The 17,675-nt window shown below is 50.9% G+C and overlaps 1 protein-coding gene across 1 annotated transcript in view; it reads right to left on the bottom strand.

Annotated features, from left to right (window-relative positions):
• Nucleotides 1-336: 336 nt before the first annotated feature.
• XRCC2 (X-ray repair cross complementing 2) overlaps nt 337-17,675 on the bottom strand; it is a 115,547-nt gene continuing 98,208 nt past the window's right edge. The window contains exon 3 of the mRNA XM_078663240.1: nt 337-1,885. Coding sequence (XP_078519366.1) covers nt 1,161-1,885 — 725 coding nt within the window. The 3' untranslated portion in view covers nt 337-1,160. The remainder of the gene's footprint in view (nt 1,886-17,675) is intronic.

Below are 17,675 nucleotides of genomic sequence, written 5' to 3' on the forward strand. Positions count from 1 at the left end.
ATGCATAAACCTTGGACTGCTTTGACATCATCTTGAGGGTCAAATGTTAAAGGGTGGACGCAATAATAGGAAGCCCCAGTACAGGAGAGGTAAATTGACCCAATAGATACATTTGGGGCCCAGTAACCTCTGCTTGCCCTGTTGCTCCCAATACCAGTTCTCTCAGTCTTTGTACTAATAATGTACCTAAAATTGCTCACATAAAAAGATGTGTGCTTTACGATATCAGCATACAATCAAACCACGTATTTCAACCTAGAACCTCACTTCTGAACATATTTTCAGTGTGCGTGCCACCATAAACATCCAGATCATGTTTACAAAGAATAACACTTCTTAAAAACAATCACTCCAGCTTTATTCTCAAATATAATATTCATATTTATTCCGCCCCAGCCCCTAAAAAAATGAGGGATTGTGGTTTCAAGTAGACAGTGATAAAATTCCAACCCAAAACTGTCACACAGCAAGATCATTGTCTTGTCTACTCTCGTATCATCACAACTTACAAGTACGCATGCCCCCAGTCGTATAACAGAATTATCTAGTACGGGTGCATGGGGAACACAATGGTCAATACTGTTTTTTTTAACTTATGATTTTCAAAGTAAAAATCTTATGGGGCAAAGCAGTCTGCAAAAAATTTTGTAAAAAGGCAAGTGTTCCCTAAACCGTCCTGATTGACATGTCAACGTGTGCTACTAGCCCTCCTCAAAAGTTTCACCAGCGACAGACATATGTTACAATTCTCTTCACTTACATCACAACAGTGACTTTCTTCCTGAACGAAATTTGTGTCACGTACACAAAGAATAATTACTTTCCCACAAAGTTTTCCACTAATGTGCAGTACCAAAGTTGATCTTTTTCCATACAATAGGATACAAGGATTCCTCTACTACACAAGGGAGGAAACCAAGTCTTTAGAAACGCAAAAGATTCACCATTACAAATAGCTTCACTCTTCTTTCTGGGTTATTTGAATTCCCACCTACGGCAAAGTTGTTCTCAAAACAGTGAAAGTCTGATCACTGGTACTGAAATGTGCAATGAATATATATAAAAAAAGTTTTAGGCTTCATAGTCCTGTCTATAAAATTAGAGAGGCAAACAAATTCTTCCTGAGTGCCTTTCCTCAACATCTGAAATAGGTGCAAAATTTACAAAAACTGAACTCCATGTTCTCCGATGTTAAATGAACATCTTTTTACGCAGTTACTTTTAGTATGGCAGGAAACAAATGAAAATTCAGGCTTGTTAGATTTACTGTTACACTGTTTGGAGAATAGGATTCTGTGAGTTACCATTTGGTTCCATGGTTTACAAAGATACAGCTTATAGTCCAAGTCAGGATTATGTTGTTGCCTCAGTGAACCAGATGCCCCATCGCGATTACTTTGGTACTTCTGCATTATAGTTTGGGTTGATGCAAAGAGCACCAATTGGTATTCTTTGAGAAGCTTGATAAGGAAGTCCATACATTTTTTCAGATTGACTTCTTGCTTGGCAAAACTCTCGCCTCCATTGCTTCTGTCTATCCAATAAAAAGCAGATATACTGTCCAAAACTACAAGGCACAGAGAAGTGCGACTGCAAAACATGCTCTCTAGGGAGTAGAGTGTGAGTAGCAGTTGAACACTGCTGTTGCACAGTACAAGAAAAAATCTCGCGAGACACTCCTTCATTATGTCTTCCGTACTGAGGGAAAGTCGGTTTTCCAGAATTGTAACCAGACGAAGCATATCAAAGTGGTAGTCTGTATCAATAAATAGGACTTCAACTTGTAATCCGCCATCTGACTTCGGAAGGATACAACGCGCAATCAGATGATAAAGCATTTCCGTTTTTCCCGTTCCTTCTGGACCATGGAATTCTACAACATCACCTGCGAAGGAACATGGAGAAACATGTTTTTAAGAACCATAATCATAATAAACACACATCTTCTCTTTTCACCAACAGCCAAAAGAAGTTAGGAACAAGCATTAGCAAAGCCAATAGGTCTTGCCTGTGACAGACCTATTGCCAATGCTTTTTTGTTTCGCCACTGTGATTCAAAACCTAATGCAAGAGGTCCGCATGTGAGTGTATAGGCAGCCATCCTGGAAGACTTTTAATGCGAGGAAAAGAAAATTCATCGTAAACTGCTCATCATGTGTACACATGCATGTTAGCCATCTTTCAATAGTTTTCCTTATGCAAAAAAAAACGATTCCAAGATGACCGTGTGCGCACATCTTGGAATATTTTTTTATGAAGCAAAAGACAAAAAGCATTTCAAGGAGCGCATCATGCGTGTGAACATGTATAGCACAGCCAGCTCTCTGAATGGTTTAAAAATCATTCAAATGTGGCCACCTACCAATACAGGGTGTGCAGCAGACCAAGTTTGAGGTGTGGGGGGGAGGGGGGCTGCAAGTAGGTGATGGGGGAAGCCAACACATTAAAAAATAAATAAGAACAGAGAGCAGGAAAGTGGAGTATGTGGCAGCGAGTACGTAGAGAGGGAAAATAGACCCTCTTGTACTGCAACAAAAGGCCCTGATGTACACAGTCGAAGGATACATTTAATTTACTCAAAACAGAGGGAGTTCGTAATCCTCCTTGGGTGGGACAAACACGAATATAGGCAGGAAAGTCATTGAATCCGGAGAAGGGAACAGAGATAGACAGGAAAGCAAGTGTATCATGAGCAAAAGATAGACCTAAAGCCCAGGTCTATAGAAGATAAAACAGTATCTGTCTGGCAACAGTTAGTTGTCAGTAGGCAAGATATAACATTTGCAACATTAAAGCACTTGTGAGGAAAGACTGTGGCTTGACGTTTCACCTGACCCCACTTCCCCTTCCTGCAATGCCCACTTTTAAAGATGTCACTGAAACTGACACTGGAGCAGCTGCATCTAGAAAGAGCTTTTTTACCTATTGCCCCTCAAGACAGAAGTATTGATAGAGAAGCAGCATCTTGATCGTCGGTTACTTATACAGAACTACAGGAGAATGATCCTGGATCAAAAATTTGCACTATGACCTGAGAGGTATTTATTTCTTTGAGATGGAGAGATTGATTGGGATTTGAGGTACAAGTCATGCCACAAGGTCTATCTCCATTCTGGAACCACTCAGTAGAACGTACGGGGCACACTGAAATGCCCACTAAACACCAGAGAATATATTTTTGGTAAAAGCAACCAAATGGAGCGGCATTGCTTACTGGTATCCGGTCGTTCTTTGCTGTCTCCTAGTGGTTGAACTTTTTTGTATTTTTTTAATTAAATTTTTATTGCAAAATAAAGGCAAACAAAAAAAATACATAATATTTCTCCAGTAAGTCTGCATGGCATATATGATAGAGTATCAACCGTAATCCAGTAAGTCCCACATCACATTTTTCCATATGCCTAGAATAGAATAAACCCCATCAAAGCAAAGCAACAAACGGAAACTATAAAAGAAAAAAAAAAATGAACCAAAAGAATCACATCCTTGGCATGATACAATTCTGGGTTACACAGTCGTGTCTGGGCAATGCATCAAACTTCACCCACCATATGACCCGCCCCCCCGATCTCTCTTCTAGACTCAACATCAATCACTTTTATTTGGCAAAAAGATTTGCAATGGTTCCCAAATGTCTCTTGGCCTCGAAATCGTCGGCAGTTCCTCCGCATATGTTTCTCTACAGTATACCAAATCCTTTATCCACAGGTCGATTTTCGGCCGACATCTGCCCCCCCCACACAATCGCCACTCTCCGTGCCGCTAGTAACAAAGCCAGGCGCACAAACTTACCGCTCACTCCCTTGATGTGGGGTACGCAGCAGAGCAAACATATAAGTGGGGTGCACTGAAGTTCCACAGCTACCATATCTTTCAAATGTCCCACGACCGCTTCCCAGACCTCGAACACCCTCTGACAACCCCAAGCTAAATGCAGAAAATCCGCATTCTCTTGTCCACAACGCACACAACGATCAGATACACGCAGTACGTACCTGTGCAAACGTATAGGAGTGTAATACATTTGGTGTATGTATTTAAAATGTATAATTAGCAAATTTCCATAAATGCTGAGAGTCCCTGTCAATCCACAGATATATTTCCAGTCCGCCTCCGAAATCGGATCAGGCAAACACTCATTCCATCTTTCCCAGCTCCCATCTGAATCGCCTACACTTTCATCTTTAATCATCCTGTAAAGCTTGGATACCAGCTGTTTATTAGTAGGGGTAGTGAGTGCAAACTGCAAAGACAACAGCGTGGGGGGTTCTTGTGGGTAAGTGGTGTAGTGCATCCTGGCCGCCTGACATAGGCGATGGATTGCAAACCTGAAAAAACTAGTTACTTACCTGTACACTATGGTTCTCCAGTATTATCTTTCATAGATTCACATGCTTGTATCTTCCCCGTCGTCTGTCAAGAGAAAGCAGGAAGACCTCTCAACACGAAAGTCCGTGCTCACGATACACGGAAAATGGCAACGTCATCTGCATTGCTCGCAGATGTATCCCTTCCAGACATATGCAGAGCAACAACTTGGTCGAATGTTCATACATTCACCAAACATTACTGTCTGGACACAGCATGGAAAGCAGATGCAGCAGTGGGACAAGCAGTTCTGCAACATCTTTTTAAATAAGGTACATGTTTATGAATTTACAGTTGTTTTCTGTAATGTTGTTTATGCACAAACGTTTTTAATGACAAATGGTGTTTCATGCCGTTTGATTCTTAATGATTCGTTTAAAAAAAAAAAAAAAAAAAATATGTATGGCACACAGCCCTGAGAAAAAAGGGGGTCTAGCCTAGAAACGCTCTTGCAAAAAGGACTGCTATCTATTCTGATACAAGCATGTGAATCTATGAAAGATTGAATACTGGAGAAATAACTAGTTACTTACCTGTACACTATGGTTCTCCAGTATTATCTTTCATAGATTCACATGCACCCGCCCACCTCCCCGTTTCTACTAGGTAGACCACCTTTTATCTCTGGTTTCTTACAAAGCTCACTCTTGGGCTGTTGGAAATCTGAGGTATGGTGGCTCTGCTGGGAATGGTGTAGGCTGGTGCTGGCAGCTGATTGGCTGTAGTTTGGGCCACATAATGAGGAGGAGAGGTTACCTATTGTTTCACTACTCTATGGTTTCCAGGCAGTTTTTTCTTCTACTGCCATGGTTACTCTTTTCCCGGGAGACTCCCACCATGATGACGGGGAAGATACAAGCATGTGAATCTATGAAAGATTGAATACTGGAGAATAGTAATGATTGGCTACTGACGTACTGTAGGTCGGCCTGTGTAATAAACAAGCTATCTGGATAGATATCAAGCATGCGCTGAAGACCTGCTTCGTGGAGTAACGCATTGATGGTGCTTCGTGCGTTATAGACATGGCAGCATGATGCTCCAGTAATATATATGGCGCGTACAACGGCAATTTCCGTGCCAGATGCCCCATCTTCTGCCAGGCGGTAATAGTGGTATCAACTGAATTTATTTCCGTTCTTGGGGTGCCGCACGTCTGATGAGTGATCATGCTGTGTAGCAGAACCGGGGCAGTATCCCTTTCCTCCACCGCAACATGAGAGTGTACGCATGCGGCCTGTACCAAAAGAACACATATTGGGCCTGTGCGCTCAAATAATAGGCGTAAAAGTCCAGTGCCCCGAACCCTCCCTTCTCGTACCCCCTAGTAAGGACAGACCATTGCACACGAGCACTCTTACCCCCTCACACCAATCGGAGCAACTGTCTGCGAAGATTCCTAAAGAATCCCATCATTAGCACCACTGGGATGTTAAGAAAAAGATATAGAAACCGCGGTAGTACCACCATCTTGATAAGCGCAATACGATCTGCCAATGATAATGGCAGCGAAATCCATGCATCCACCTGGCTCTCCAATTTCGTATATGCCCTCCTAAAATTCTCCATAACTACTGTATTCGGATCTCGATGGACCCAGACTCTAAGGTACTTCACCGGGTCTGTCGACCACACCAGTGGGAACTCCAAATCTGGTTGCGCAGTAGACGTCGTCAGTGGGATAATAAGAGATTTATCCCAATTTATACAAAGGCCCGACAGGCGACCAAATAGAACGTACTCCCGGAGCAGTTGTGCCAGATATCTGGAGGGTTCACGCACAAAAAGAACCATGTCATCCGCATAAAGCGAAATGGTGACTGGTCGGTAATTCAAATTGAGCGCGGTCTCCCTGTGCCGCTGACGAACGACAAAGGCTAAGGGTTCCAATACAATTGCAAACAGTAACGGTGAAAGGAGACACCCCTGGCGCGTACCCCTCTCTATGTGAAATGGTTCGGAGGTCAGTCCCCCAACACGTACTCTCGCGGTCGGTTCTGTGTAAAGCACAGCTATCCACTGTAGGAACAAAGGCGGGAAACCCATGCAACTCAACACATAATACATATACTGCCATTCCACCAAGTCAAACGCTTTGGCAGCATCTAACAATACTGCCACCGCTGACAAGGTCGGTTCAAGAACGTGGAACATGGAGAAAACAGTTTGGAGATTGTACAAAGTGGATCTCTCGGGTATAAAACCCGATTGATCGGGCAGTACCAGACACTGCATCAGGGGTTGTAGTCGAATCGCCAGAATCTTAGCAAGTATTTTGGCATCAATATTGATCGATGACAGCAGACGGTAAGAGTCACACCTGTCCGGGGGCTTGTCTTTTTTAAGCAAAGTAATTATCAATGCCTGTCTCAGGGATAGCGGTAATTTTCCCCGAGTCATGCGCTTCCGCATACATCTCCAAAAGATGCGGTGCAAGAAGATCTGCATATTTCTTATACAACTCTACCGTGAGGCCGCCAGGCCCAGGTGCCTTACCGTTCGATAGCGCCGAAATCGATGTCTTAACATCCTGCTCATCTATAGGCACACACAAATACTCCCTATGCGCGTCCGAAAGGCAGGCACACGCCACGTCCTCCAGATATGCCTCAAATTCTGCCTCCGAAGCAGCCCCACACGATGTATATAAATCGGTGTAAAAGTCACGGAACTGCTCCGTAATGGCGACTGGGTGATGGTGTTTCCCTCCATGTTCATCCACTATTCTATCTATGTGTGTCTGCTCAAGGCGCTCCTTAATTTTAGACGCCAGTGTACGTTCCGGTCGTCCCCCCTCACCATAACGCCAGGCCGTGTGTCTGCGCGACAGATATTTTATCTCTGTGTCAGCTAGTTCATCATAGTCCTTAAGCAATTCCTGTATACGAGCTAGTTTGCCCGCCTCTGGTGCCTCAGCGTTCCCACATTCCAGTTCCCGAAGCGCATCCTCAGTGTTTTGCAGTTGTGTCCTTAAATCTCTCACTATGCCCGCTGCAGTACTAATACACACCCCACAAATCGTGACCTTAAAGGCCTCCCAGAGTGTCGAAGCCTCGTCTACAGTGCCCTTGTTGAGTGTGAAATATTGTTCTATGGCCTCCCGCACCGCGGTCTCATATGTCGGGTCGAGCAGCACCTCGGACCTCAATCGCCACGTAAAGGGGCGATGTACAGCTGTCGGAATCACCACATCCAGCTGCACAGGGCTGTGATCCGACAGCGTTCTAGCAAGAATCGTTACTTCCTCCACCCACTCCAAAATATCTCCCCCACCGGCCAATAGTCTAAGCGTGACCAACCCCCATGCAAAAGGTGTTGCGTGTGTACCTTCCCTCACCTGGGAATTCCCCACTCTCCAAGCATCACACAGACCAAATTCCCCCATGGCACAAGCAATACTCCTAGCAACCTTAGGGGTGTGATGAGAAATGGGATTGATCTTATCCAGCTCAGTGTTTAAGTAAGTATTCAGATCCCCCCCATAGAACAGGAGCCTCTGGCCAGTCTCTCAATATCCCATACATGCGGGTAAAACAATTTGGGTCATCCATGATTGGTCCGTACATGTTAATTATAGTAATCAGTTTGCCACTCCTCTTGCCACGCACCATTGCACATCTGCCTTCCTCATCCACAAACTTATGTATCGGCTGAAACGCCACACCTCTTTTGACCAAAATCATAACCCCTCTCGCATAGGATAAATATGACGCAGTTAGCTTAAAGCCTGCCCATCTACCCGCAATGCCACTTTCGGTAGATTTTGTCAAATGCGTTTCCTGCAATAGTGCAATATGTATCATATGACGATTAAGATATGCATCACCTGCCGCACTTTTTTAGGTGAGTTGAGACCACGGACATTCCAGGTCAACATCCTGCATCTATCTCCCATCATTTATGGCGGTCCTCTATCTGAGTCGCTTCGCAATCTGCCTCAGAGGGTCGCCGTTCATGGCATATTGCAACATTTCCACCCACTTAACCGCCCTAAGTGCACCGTCGTGTACCATGACAGATGTGTAACAAAAAACAACACATAACTCCCCTTGTCCACCCCCCTCCCACTCCTACCTCCCAATTAGGTCGAGACCAGACCCTACCCCCACCCTCTGAACATCCCCATGAACTACCCGATACATCATTCGGGGAACACCCGCTAGGGGAAGAGGTTCGGCGACAAATACACGCACCAGGATGCGGTCGCCGGAGTATCACTATTCGTACCCCCTGCGTGCCCCAGGGGAACATGCTCTGGTCAATGCCTAAAAGGCTGCACTCCCAGGACATACGGTGTTCAATATTAGTGTGCCCCCACCCCCCCGTTCCGCCCCAACAATAAACCAGCCATCACTTGCGATCAACCCCAAATGAGCCAGGAAGAATCTAGTCACATCCACTTGCAGTAGCTTCAGTCCAGCTGCACAGTCATTAGTCCGCTTCGTCCAGTCCCGACGCCCCAGCCGCATCCTCCAGTGCATTCGGCCGAGGTCTGATCTTGCAAATGTGTTTAGTAAACTTCAATGCCGACTTTGCATCTGTGAAAAAATGTGCCTGTTTCTCATGAGTGATTTTCAATTTGGCCAGATATAACATGGCGTAGGGTACCGAGGCGGCCCTCAACAGTTTTTTCACTGGTACAAATTCTCTTCTTGCCGCCTGGACCACCAGGGTGTAATCCGGGAAGAAAGACAGCGTGTCCCCTTTATAAACAACTGGGTCTTTGGCCCTCGCTTCTCTCAGCACAGCGTCCCTGTCAGCGTAGTTTAAAAGACGTGCGATAATCGGGCGAGGTGGTGCGCCAGGTTCGGTCTGGGTCCCAGCGAGTGATGCGCCCGCTCCAAAATCATCACTGTGGAGAGTACAGATCCAAAGAGTTCTCGCAGCAGACCATCTATGAACGTCTCCATTTTGGAAATAGGAGTAGATTCCGATAGTCCAATAATTCGAAGGTTGTTGCGCCTCCAAATCTTCATTCTTCGCACGTATTACCTCCAATATCTTTTCCATCTGTAGGATCTGCGTTCGCGATTCACCCTGCGCATCGTGTGTGTCAGACATTCGATTTTCTAGAACTTCTAATCTTTGTTCGTGCTTATCAACCTTCTTCTTTACCATGTCTAGCCCAGTCGCCAGCGCATCAATTTTGCTGTCTATCGTTTTCATTCCAGCCCGAAGTTTCAATAATATGGTCCTGGTGTCGTCTTCCGCACTCTCCACCAGCCCCGAGGCACTCCGCGACTCAGACTGGTCACCCATCACGTCTGTGGCGCGAGTATTGCGCTTGTTGTCAAATTGTAGTTTGGCCTGTTTGGGGTCCGATTTGCCCATACTGAAGGTGAGAGTCTTGGGATACCTTGAAACTTTGTATTTTGCCGTCACTGCCGTTTTAATAACTTTGGACCCAAGCCTCGCGGAACCCGCTTCGCGGGTCCCGCTTCGCCCTTTGGAAAGACCGTCTGGCTCCTGTGGTTCCTGAGGGGTGCGCGACAGGTAGCAGGGCTGCGAGCGTGGAACCGGGACTCGCTTTCCCAGGAGTCCCGGTTATTCCACTGGCCGAGTCACCTGGCCCGCTCTCCCTGACCGCCCCGCCCCACCTCCATCCATTTGAAAAGGGGAGGACACAGCCGCGTCGTGGGATACCTTGAAACTTTGTATTTTGCCGTCACTGCCGTTTTAATAACTTTGGACCCAAGCCTCGCGGAACCCGCTTCGCGGGTCCCGCATCGCCCTTTGGAAAGACCTTCTGGCTCCTGTGGTTCCTGAGGGGTGCGCGACAGGTAGCAGGGCTGCGAGCGTGGAACGGGACTCGCTTTCCCAGGAGTCCCGGTTATTCCATTGGCCGAGTCACCTGGCCCGCTCTCCCTGACCGCCCCGCCCCACCTCCATCCATTTGAAAAGGCGAGGACACAGCCGCGTCGTGGGATACCTTGAAACTTTGTATTTTGCCGTCACTGCCGTTTTAATAACTTTGGACCCAAGCCTCGCGTAACCCGCTTCGCGGGTCCCGCATCGCCCTTTGGAAAGACCGTCTGGCTCCTGTGGTTCCTGAGGGGTGCGCGACAGGTAGCAGGGCTGCGAGCGTGGAACCGGGACTCGCTTTCCCAGGAGTCCCGGTTATTCCACTGGCCGAGTCACCTGGCCCGCTCTCCCTGACCGCCCCGCCCCACCTCCATCCATTTGAAAAGGCGAGGACACAGCCGCGTCGTGGGATACCTTGAAACTTTGTATTTTGCCGTCACTGCCGTTTTAATAACTTTGGACCCAAGCCTCGCGGAACCCGCTTCGCGGGTCCTGCATCGCCCTTTGGAAAGACCGTCTGGCTCCTGTGGTTCCTGAGGGGTGCGCGACAGGTAGCAGGGCTGCGAGCGTGGAACCGGGACTCGCTTTCCCAGGAGTCCCGGTTATTCCACTGGCCGAGTCACCTGGCCCGCTCTCCCTGACCGCCCCGCCCCACCTCCATCCATTTGAAAAGGCGAGGACACAGCCGCGTCGTGGGATACCTTGAAACTTTGTATTTTGCCGTCACTGCCGTTTTAATAACTTTGGGCCCAAGCCTCGCGGAACCCGCTTCGCGGGTCCCGCATCGCCCTTTGGAAAGACCGTCTGGCTCCTGTGGTTCCTGAGGGGTGCGCGACAGGTAGCAGGGCTGCGAGCGTGAAACCGGGACTCGCTTTCCCAGGAGTCCCGGTTATTCCACTGGCCGAGTCACCTGGCCCGCTCTCCCTGACCGCCCCACCTCCATCCATTTGAAAAGGCGAGGACACAGCCGCGTCGTGGGATACCATGAAACTTTGTATTTTGCCGTCACTGCCGTTTTAATAACTTTGGACCCAAGCCTCGCGGAACCCGCTTCGCGGGTCCCGCATCGCCCTTTGGAAAGACCGTCTGGCTCCTGTGGTTCCTGAGGGGTGCGCGACAGGTAGCAGGGCTGCGAGCGTGGAACCGGGACTCGCTTTCCCAGGAGTCCCGGTTATTCCACTGGCCGAGTCACCTGGCCCGCTCTCCCTGACCGCCCCGCCCCACCTCCATCCATTTGAAAAGGCGAGGACACAGCCGCGTCGTGGGATACCTTGAAACTTTGTATTTTGCCGTCACTGCCGTTTTAATAACTTTGGACCCAAGCCTCGCGGAACCCGCTTCGCGGGTCCCGCATCGCCCTTGGGAAAGACCGTCTGGCTCCTGTGGTTCCTGAGGGGTGCGCGACAGGTAGCAGGGCTGCGAGCGTGGAACCGGGACTCGCTTTCCCAGGAGTCCCGGTTATTCCACTGGCCGAGTCACCTGGCCCGCTCTCCCTGACCGCCCCGCCCCACCTCCATCCATTTGAAAAGGCGAGGACACAGCCGCGTCGTGGGATACCTTGAAACTTTGTATTTTGCCGTCACTGCCGTTTTAATAACATTGGACCCAAGCCTCGCGGAACCCGCTTCGCGGGTCCCGCATCGCCCTTTGGAAAGACCGTCTGGCTCCTGTGGTTCCTGAGGGGTGCGCGACAGGTAGCAGGGCTGCGAGCGTGGAACCGGGACTCGCTTTCCCAGGAGTCCCGTTTATTCCACTGGCCGAGTCACCTGGCCCGCTCTCCCTGACCGCCCCGCCCCACCTCCATCCATTTGAAAAGGCGAGGACACAGCCGCGTCGTGGGATACCTTGAAACTTTGTATTTTGCCGTCACTGCCGTTTTAATAACTTTGGACCCAAGCCTCGCGGAACCCGCTTCGCGGGTCCCGCATCGCCCTTTGGAAAGACCGTCTGGCTCCTGTGGTTCCTGAGGGGTGCGCGACAGGTAGCAGGGCTGCGAGCGTGGAACCGGGACTCGCTTTCCCAGGAGTCCCGGTTATTCCACTGGCCGAGTCACCTGGCCCGCTCTCCCTGGCCGCCCCGCCCCACCTCCATCCATTTGAAAAGGCGAGGACACAGCCGCGTCGTGGGATACCTTGAAACTTTGTATTTTGCTGTCACTGCCATTTTAATAACTTTGGACCCAAGCCTCGCGGAACCCGCTTCGCGGGTCCCGCATCGCCCTTTGGAAAGACCGTCTGGCTCCTGTGGTTCCTGAGGGGTGCGCGACAGGTAGCAGGGCTGCGAGCGTGGAACCGGGACTCGCTTTCCCAGGAGTCCCGGTTATTCCACTGGCCGAGTCACCTGGCCCGCTCTCCCTGCCCGCCCCGCCCCACCTCCATCCATTTGAAAAGGCGAGGACACAGCCGCGTCGTGGGATACCTTGAAACTTTGTATTTTGCCGTCACTGCCGTTTTAATAACTTTGGACCCAAGCCTCGCGGAACCCGCTTCGCGGGTCCCGCATCGCCCTTTGGAAAGACCGTCTGGCTCCTGTGGTTCCTGAGGAGTGCGCGACAGGTAGCAGGGCTGCGAGCGTGGAACCGGGACTCGCTTTCCCAGGAGTCCCGGTTATTCCACTGGCCGAGTCACCTGGCCCGCTCTCCCTGACCACCCCGCCCCACCTCCATTCATTTGAAAAGGCGAGGACACAGCCGCGTCGTGGGATACCTTGAAACTTTGTATTTTGCCGTCACTGCCGGTTTAATAACTTTGGACCCAAGCCTCGCGGAACCCGCTTCGCGGGTCCCGCATCGCCCTTTGGAAAGACCGTCTGGCTCCTGTGGTTCCTGAGGGGTGCGCGACAGGTAGCAGGGCTGCGAGCGTGGAACCAGGACTCGCTTTCCCAGGAGTCCCGGTTATTCCACTGGCCGAGTCACCTGGCCCGCTCTCCCTGACCGCCCCGCCCCACCTCCATCCATTTGAAAAGGCGAGGACACAGCCGCGTCGTGGGATACCTTGAAACTTTGTATTTTGCCGTCACTGCCGTTTTAATAACTTTGGACCCAAGCCTCGCGGAACCCACTTCGCGGGTCCCGCATCGCCCTTTGGAAAGACCGTCTGGCTCCTGTGGTTCCTGAGGGGTGCGCGACAGGTAGCAGGGCTGCGAGCGTGGTACCGGGACTCGCTTTCCCAGGAGTCCCGGTTATTCCACTGGCCGAGTCACCTGGCCCGCTCTCCCTGACCGCCCTGCCCCACCTCCATCCATTTGAAAAGGCGAGGACACAGCCGCGTCGTGGGATACCTTGAAACTTTGTATTTTGCCGTCACTGCCGTTTTAATAACTTTGGACCCAAGCCTAGCGGAACCCGCTTCGCGGGTCCCGCATCGCCCTTTGGAAAGACCGTCTGGCTCCTGTGGTTCCTGAGGGGTGCGCGACAGGTAGCAGGGCTGCAAGCGTGGAACCGGGACTCGCTTTCCCAGGAGTCCCGGTTATTCCACTGGCCGAGTCACCTGGCCCGCTCTCCCTGACCGCCCCGCCCCACCTCCATCCATTTGAAAAGGCGAGGACACAGCCGCGTCGTGGGATACCTTGAAACTTTGTATTTTGCCGTCACTGCCGTTTTAATAACTTTGGACCCAAGCCTCGCGGAACCCGCTTCGCGGGTCCCGCATCGCCCTTTGGAAAGACCGTCTGGCTCCTGTGGTTCCTGAGGGGTGCGCGACAGGTAGCAGGGCTGCGAGCGTGGAACCGGGACTCGCTTTCCCAGGAGTCCCGGTTATTCCACTGGCCGAGTCACCTGGCCTGCTCTCCCTGACCGCCCCGCCCCACCTCCATCCATTTGAAAAGGCGAGGACACAGCCGCGTCGTGGGATACCTTGAAACTTTGTATTTTGCTATCACTGCCATTTTAATAACTTTGGACCCAAGCCTCGCGGAACCCGCTTCGCGGGTCCCGCATCGCCCTTTGGAAAGACCGTCTGGCTCCTGTGGTTCCTGAGGGGTGCGCGACAGGTAGCAGGGCTGCGAGCGTGGAACCGGGACTCGCTTTCCCAGGAGTCCCGGTTATTCCACTGGCCGAGTCACCTGGCCCGCTCTCCCTGACCGCCCCGCCCCACCTCCATCCATTTGAAAAGGCGAGGACACAGCCGCGTCGTGGGATACCTTGAAACTTTGTATTTTGCCGTCACTGCCGTTTTATTAACTTTGGACCCAAGCCTCGCGGAACCCGCTTCGCGGGTCCCGCATCGCCCTTTGGAAAGACCGTCTGGCTCCTGTAGTTCCTGAGGAGTGCGCGACAGGTAGCAGGGCTGCGAGCGTGGAACCGGGACTCGCTTTCCCAGGAGTCCCGGTTATTCCACTGGCCGAGTCACCTGGCCCGCTCTCCCTGACCACCCCGCCCCACCTCCATTCATTTGAAAAGGCGAGGACACAGCCGCGTCGTGGGATACCTTGAAACTTTGTATTTTGCCGTCACTGCCGGTTTAATAACTTTGGACCCAAGCCTCGCGGAACCCGCTTCGCGGGTCCCGCATCGCCCTTTGGAAAGACCGTCTGGCTCCTGTGGTTCCTGAGGGGTGCGCGACAGGTAGCAGGGCTGCGAGCGTGGAACCAGGACTCGCTTTCCCAGGAGTCCCGGTTATTCCACTGGCCGAGTCACCTGGCCCGCTCTCCCTGACCGCCCCGCCCCACCTCCATCCATTTGAAAAGGCGAGGACACAGCCGCGTCGTGGGATACCTTGAAACTTTGTATTTTGCCGTCACTGCCGTTTTAATAACTTTGGACCCAAGCCTCGCGGAACCCGCTTCGCGGGCCCCGCATCGCCCTTTGGAAAGACCGTCTGGCTCCTGTGGTTCCTGAGGGGTGCGCGACAGGTAGCAGGGCTGCGAGCGTGGTACCGGGACTCGCTTTCCCAGGAGTCCCGGTTATTCCACTGGCCGAGTCACCTGGCCCGCTCTCCCTGACCGCCCTGCCCCACCTCCATCCATTTGAAAAGGCGAGGACACAGCCGCGTCGTGGGATACCTTGAAACTTTGTATTTTGCCGTCACTGCCGTTTTAATAACTTTGGACCCAAGCCTAGCGGAACCCGCTTCGCGGGTCCCGCATCGCCCTTTGGAAAGACCGTCTGGCTCCTGTGGTTCCTGAGGGGTGCGCGACAGGTAGCAGGGCTGCAAGCGTGGAACCGGGACTCGCTTTCCCAGGAGTCCCGGTTATTCCACTGGCCGAGTCACCTGGCCCGCTCTCCCTGACCGCCCCGCCCCACCTCCATCCATTTGAAAAGGCGAGGACACAGCCGCGTCGTGGGATACCTTGAAACTTTGTATTTTGCCGTCACTGCCGTTTTAATAACTTTGGACCCAAGCCTCGCGGAACCCGCTTCGCGGGTCCCGCATCGCCCTTTGGAAAGACCGTCTGGCTCCTGTGGTTCCTGAGGGGTGCGCGACAGGTAGCAGGGCTGCGAGCGTGGAACCGGGACTCGCTTTCCCAGGAGTCCCGGTTATTCCACTGGCCGAGTCACCTGGCCCGCTCTCCCTGACCGCCCCGCCCCACCTCCATCCATTTGAAAAGGCGAGGACACAGCCGCGTCGTGGGATACCTTGAAACTTTGTATTTTGCCGTCACTGCCGTTTTAATAACTTTGGACCCAAGCCTCGCGGAACCCGCTTCGCGGGTCCCGCATCGCCCTTTGGAAAGACCGTCTGGCTCCTGTGGTTCCTGAGGGGTGCGCGACAGGTAGCAGGGCTGCGAGCGTGGAACCGGGACTCGCTTTCCCAGGAGTCCCGGTTATTCCACTGGCCGAGTCACCTGGCCTGCTCTCCCTGACCGCCCCGCCCCACCTCCTTACGGTTTTCACCGTATAAATACCAGAGAGCAACGCTGCGTGGGAGCGCCCGGGGCTAAGCCCGGGCAAAGGGCGGGCCCTCTGAGGCCCTCCGAGAACCGACGAGACCGGACCGGACATAACCCTTGGTACTTTGTTGTTCCCTATTCCTGTATATGATATTAGACTGGTCTGTTGGACATGTTTGAACTGTTGTTTCGTCTCTCTGTACATTGCCCAGCTTGAGTTGATCATGTCCGATAAACAGGGAGGGTTGCTAAACAAAACGCTCAACAACTATTTCACCAAGGCCTCCCCTGATATCCCCATGGAAATTGCTTTGGCAGAGCGGCGAGCAGAACGCCGTCGCTCTGTGGAAAGCATGAAAAATCAGGCAGCATCGCCATTACTTCTATCTACTGCTTCCATCAGTGAGAATACCCAGATAGCCAATGTAATTGTTCATATACTGGACACTCAGCTTCCAGAAGTGAACAATATTATACCCACGCTAACCACCCTCCCCGAGTTGGCTATGATTGGTACCTCTCCAATTACTCACATGAGTACTTCCAACATAACAAAGGCACCTGCCCATATATTAGCCACAACAACGCGAAATAGGGTAAAAAAACCCTTGTTTGCATCCAGGGCATATGGCCCTCCTCCTTGTAAGAAACGGCGAAAAAGGGGGGATTCGCAACAACCAAAGTTAAGTCACTCTGACTTTGGGAAAAAGACGAAGACTCTCGTTAACAACCCGGTTAACCCATTAGTAGACACAGAAGTGTCTAACATTACATCATTGGTTTCACCCAAAATGCATATAGACGAAGAGGGCAGTTTGGATACTATTATGGTTGATAAAGTACCCCAAGTAAATCGAGACCTTGTTACACTAGATACCCTAGAAAGCCTATTTAAAACCTACTCCGCGCCAATTCTAGAGAGGCTGATCGAAGTGGAACGTAGATTAAGCAAAATTGAGCGTGCATTGGGAAGTAAGGGTGTTGATAACATCTCAACCCCTAGCAATGTACTGCATAACACCACGATACAACCAGAATCTATCCTAGCTGTACCAGCCTCTGCCCCAATTTCTATCCCATTGATGAATCCCTCCACTTCCAAGCATACAGGGAATAAAACGACCTCCCAGTTTATTCCACCACCCAAACAATCACAAAATAAACCAGATCCAATACCAGCTATGTTAGTTAGTAAATCCTCCAATGCTACGGCAAACAAACCCCAGGAGAGACCAACAATAGAGGCGGGGGCCCCAAGTCTAGCTGGGGGAGACCTAAACAGGCTCCTTTACCTGAACTACCACCAGAGGCAGTGCCCTTTGTGGTAGTCCTAACAGGGGTCCCTACGTTGCAACCAAACAAGCGGGAGGGTTTTGGCCAATTGAAGAATAAGATCAAGCACTGGCTAAGACTATACAGGCCAATAGCAAATCATATTAATGGCGAAATTGTTCACGTTCGCCGTCTTCAATGGCTGGGGGGTAGACCCAAAGAAATCGAGGGTGATGTGGTGGTTGTGAACTTCAGGGATCCTAACGCTGTCCAATTTATATTAAATTGGCCGTCAGGCATTACTAACAACTGCATAAAACCAAGACCACTGACGTATTTTTATCCTAGGTCAGTGGTATTCGCCTCCCAGCACCAACCACCCCAGCAGATAACATCTCTAACCC

The sequence above is a fragment of the Lissotriton helveticus genome, chromosome 10, assembly GCF_964261635.1.
Source record: "Lissotriton helveticus chromosome 10, aLisHel1.1, whole genome shotgun sequence".
Classification (NCBI taxonomy): Eukaryota; Metazoa; Chordata; class Amphibia; order Caudata; family Salamandridae; genus Lissotriton; species Lissotriton helveticus.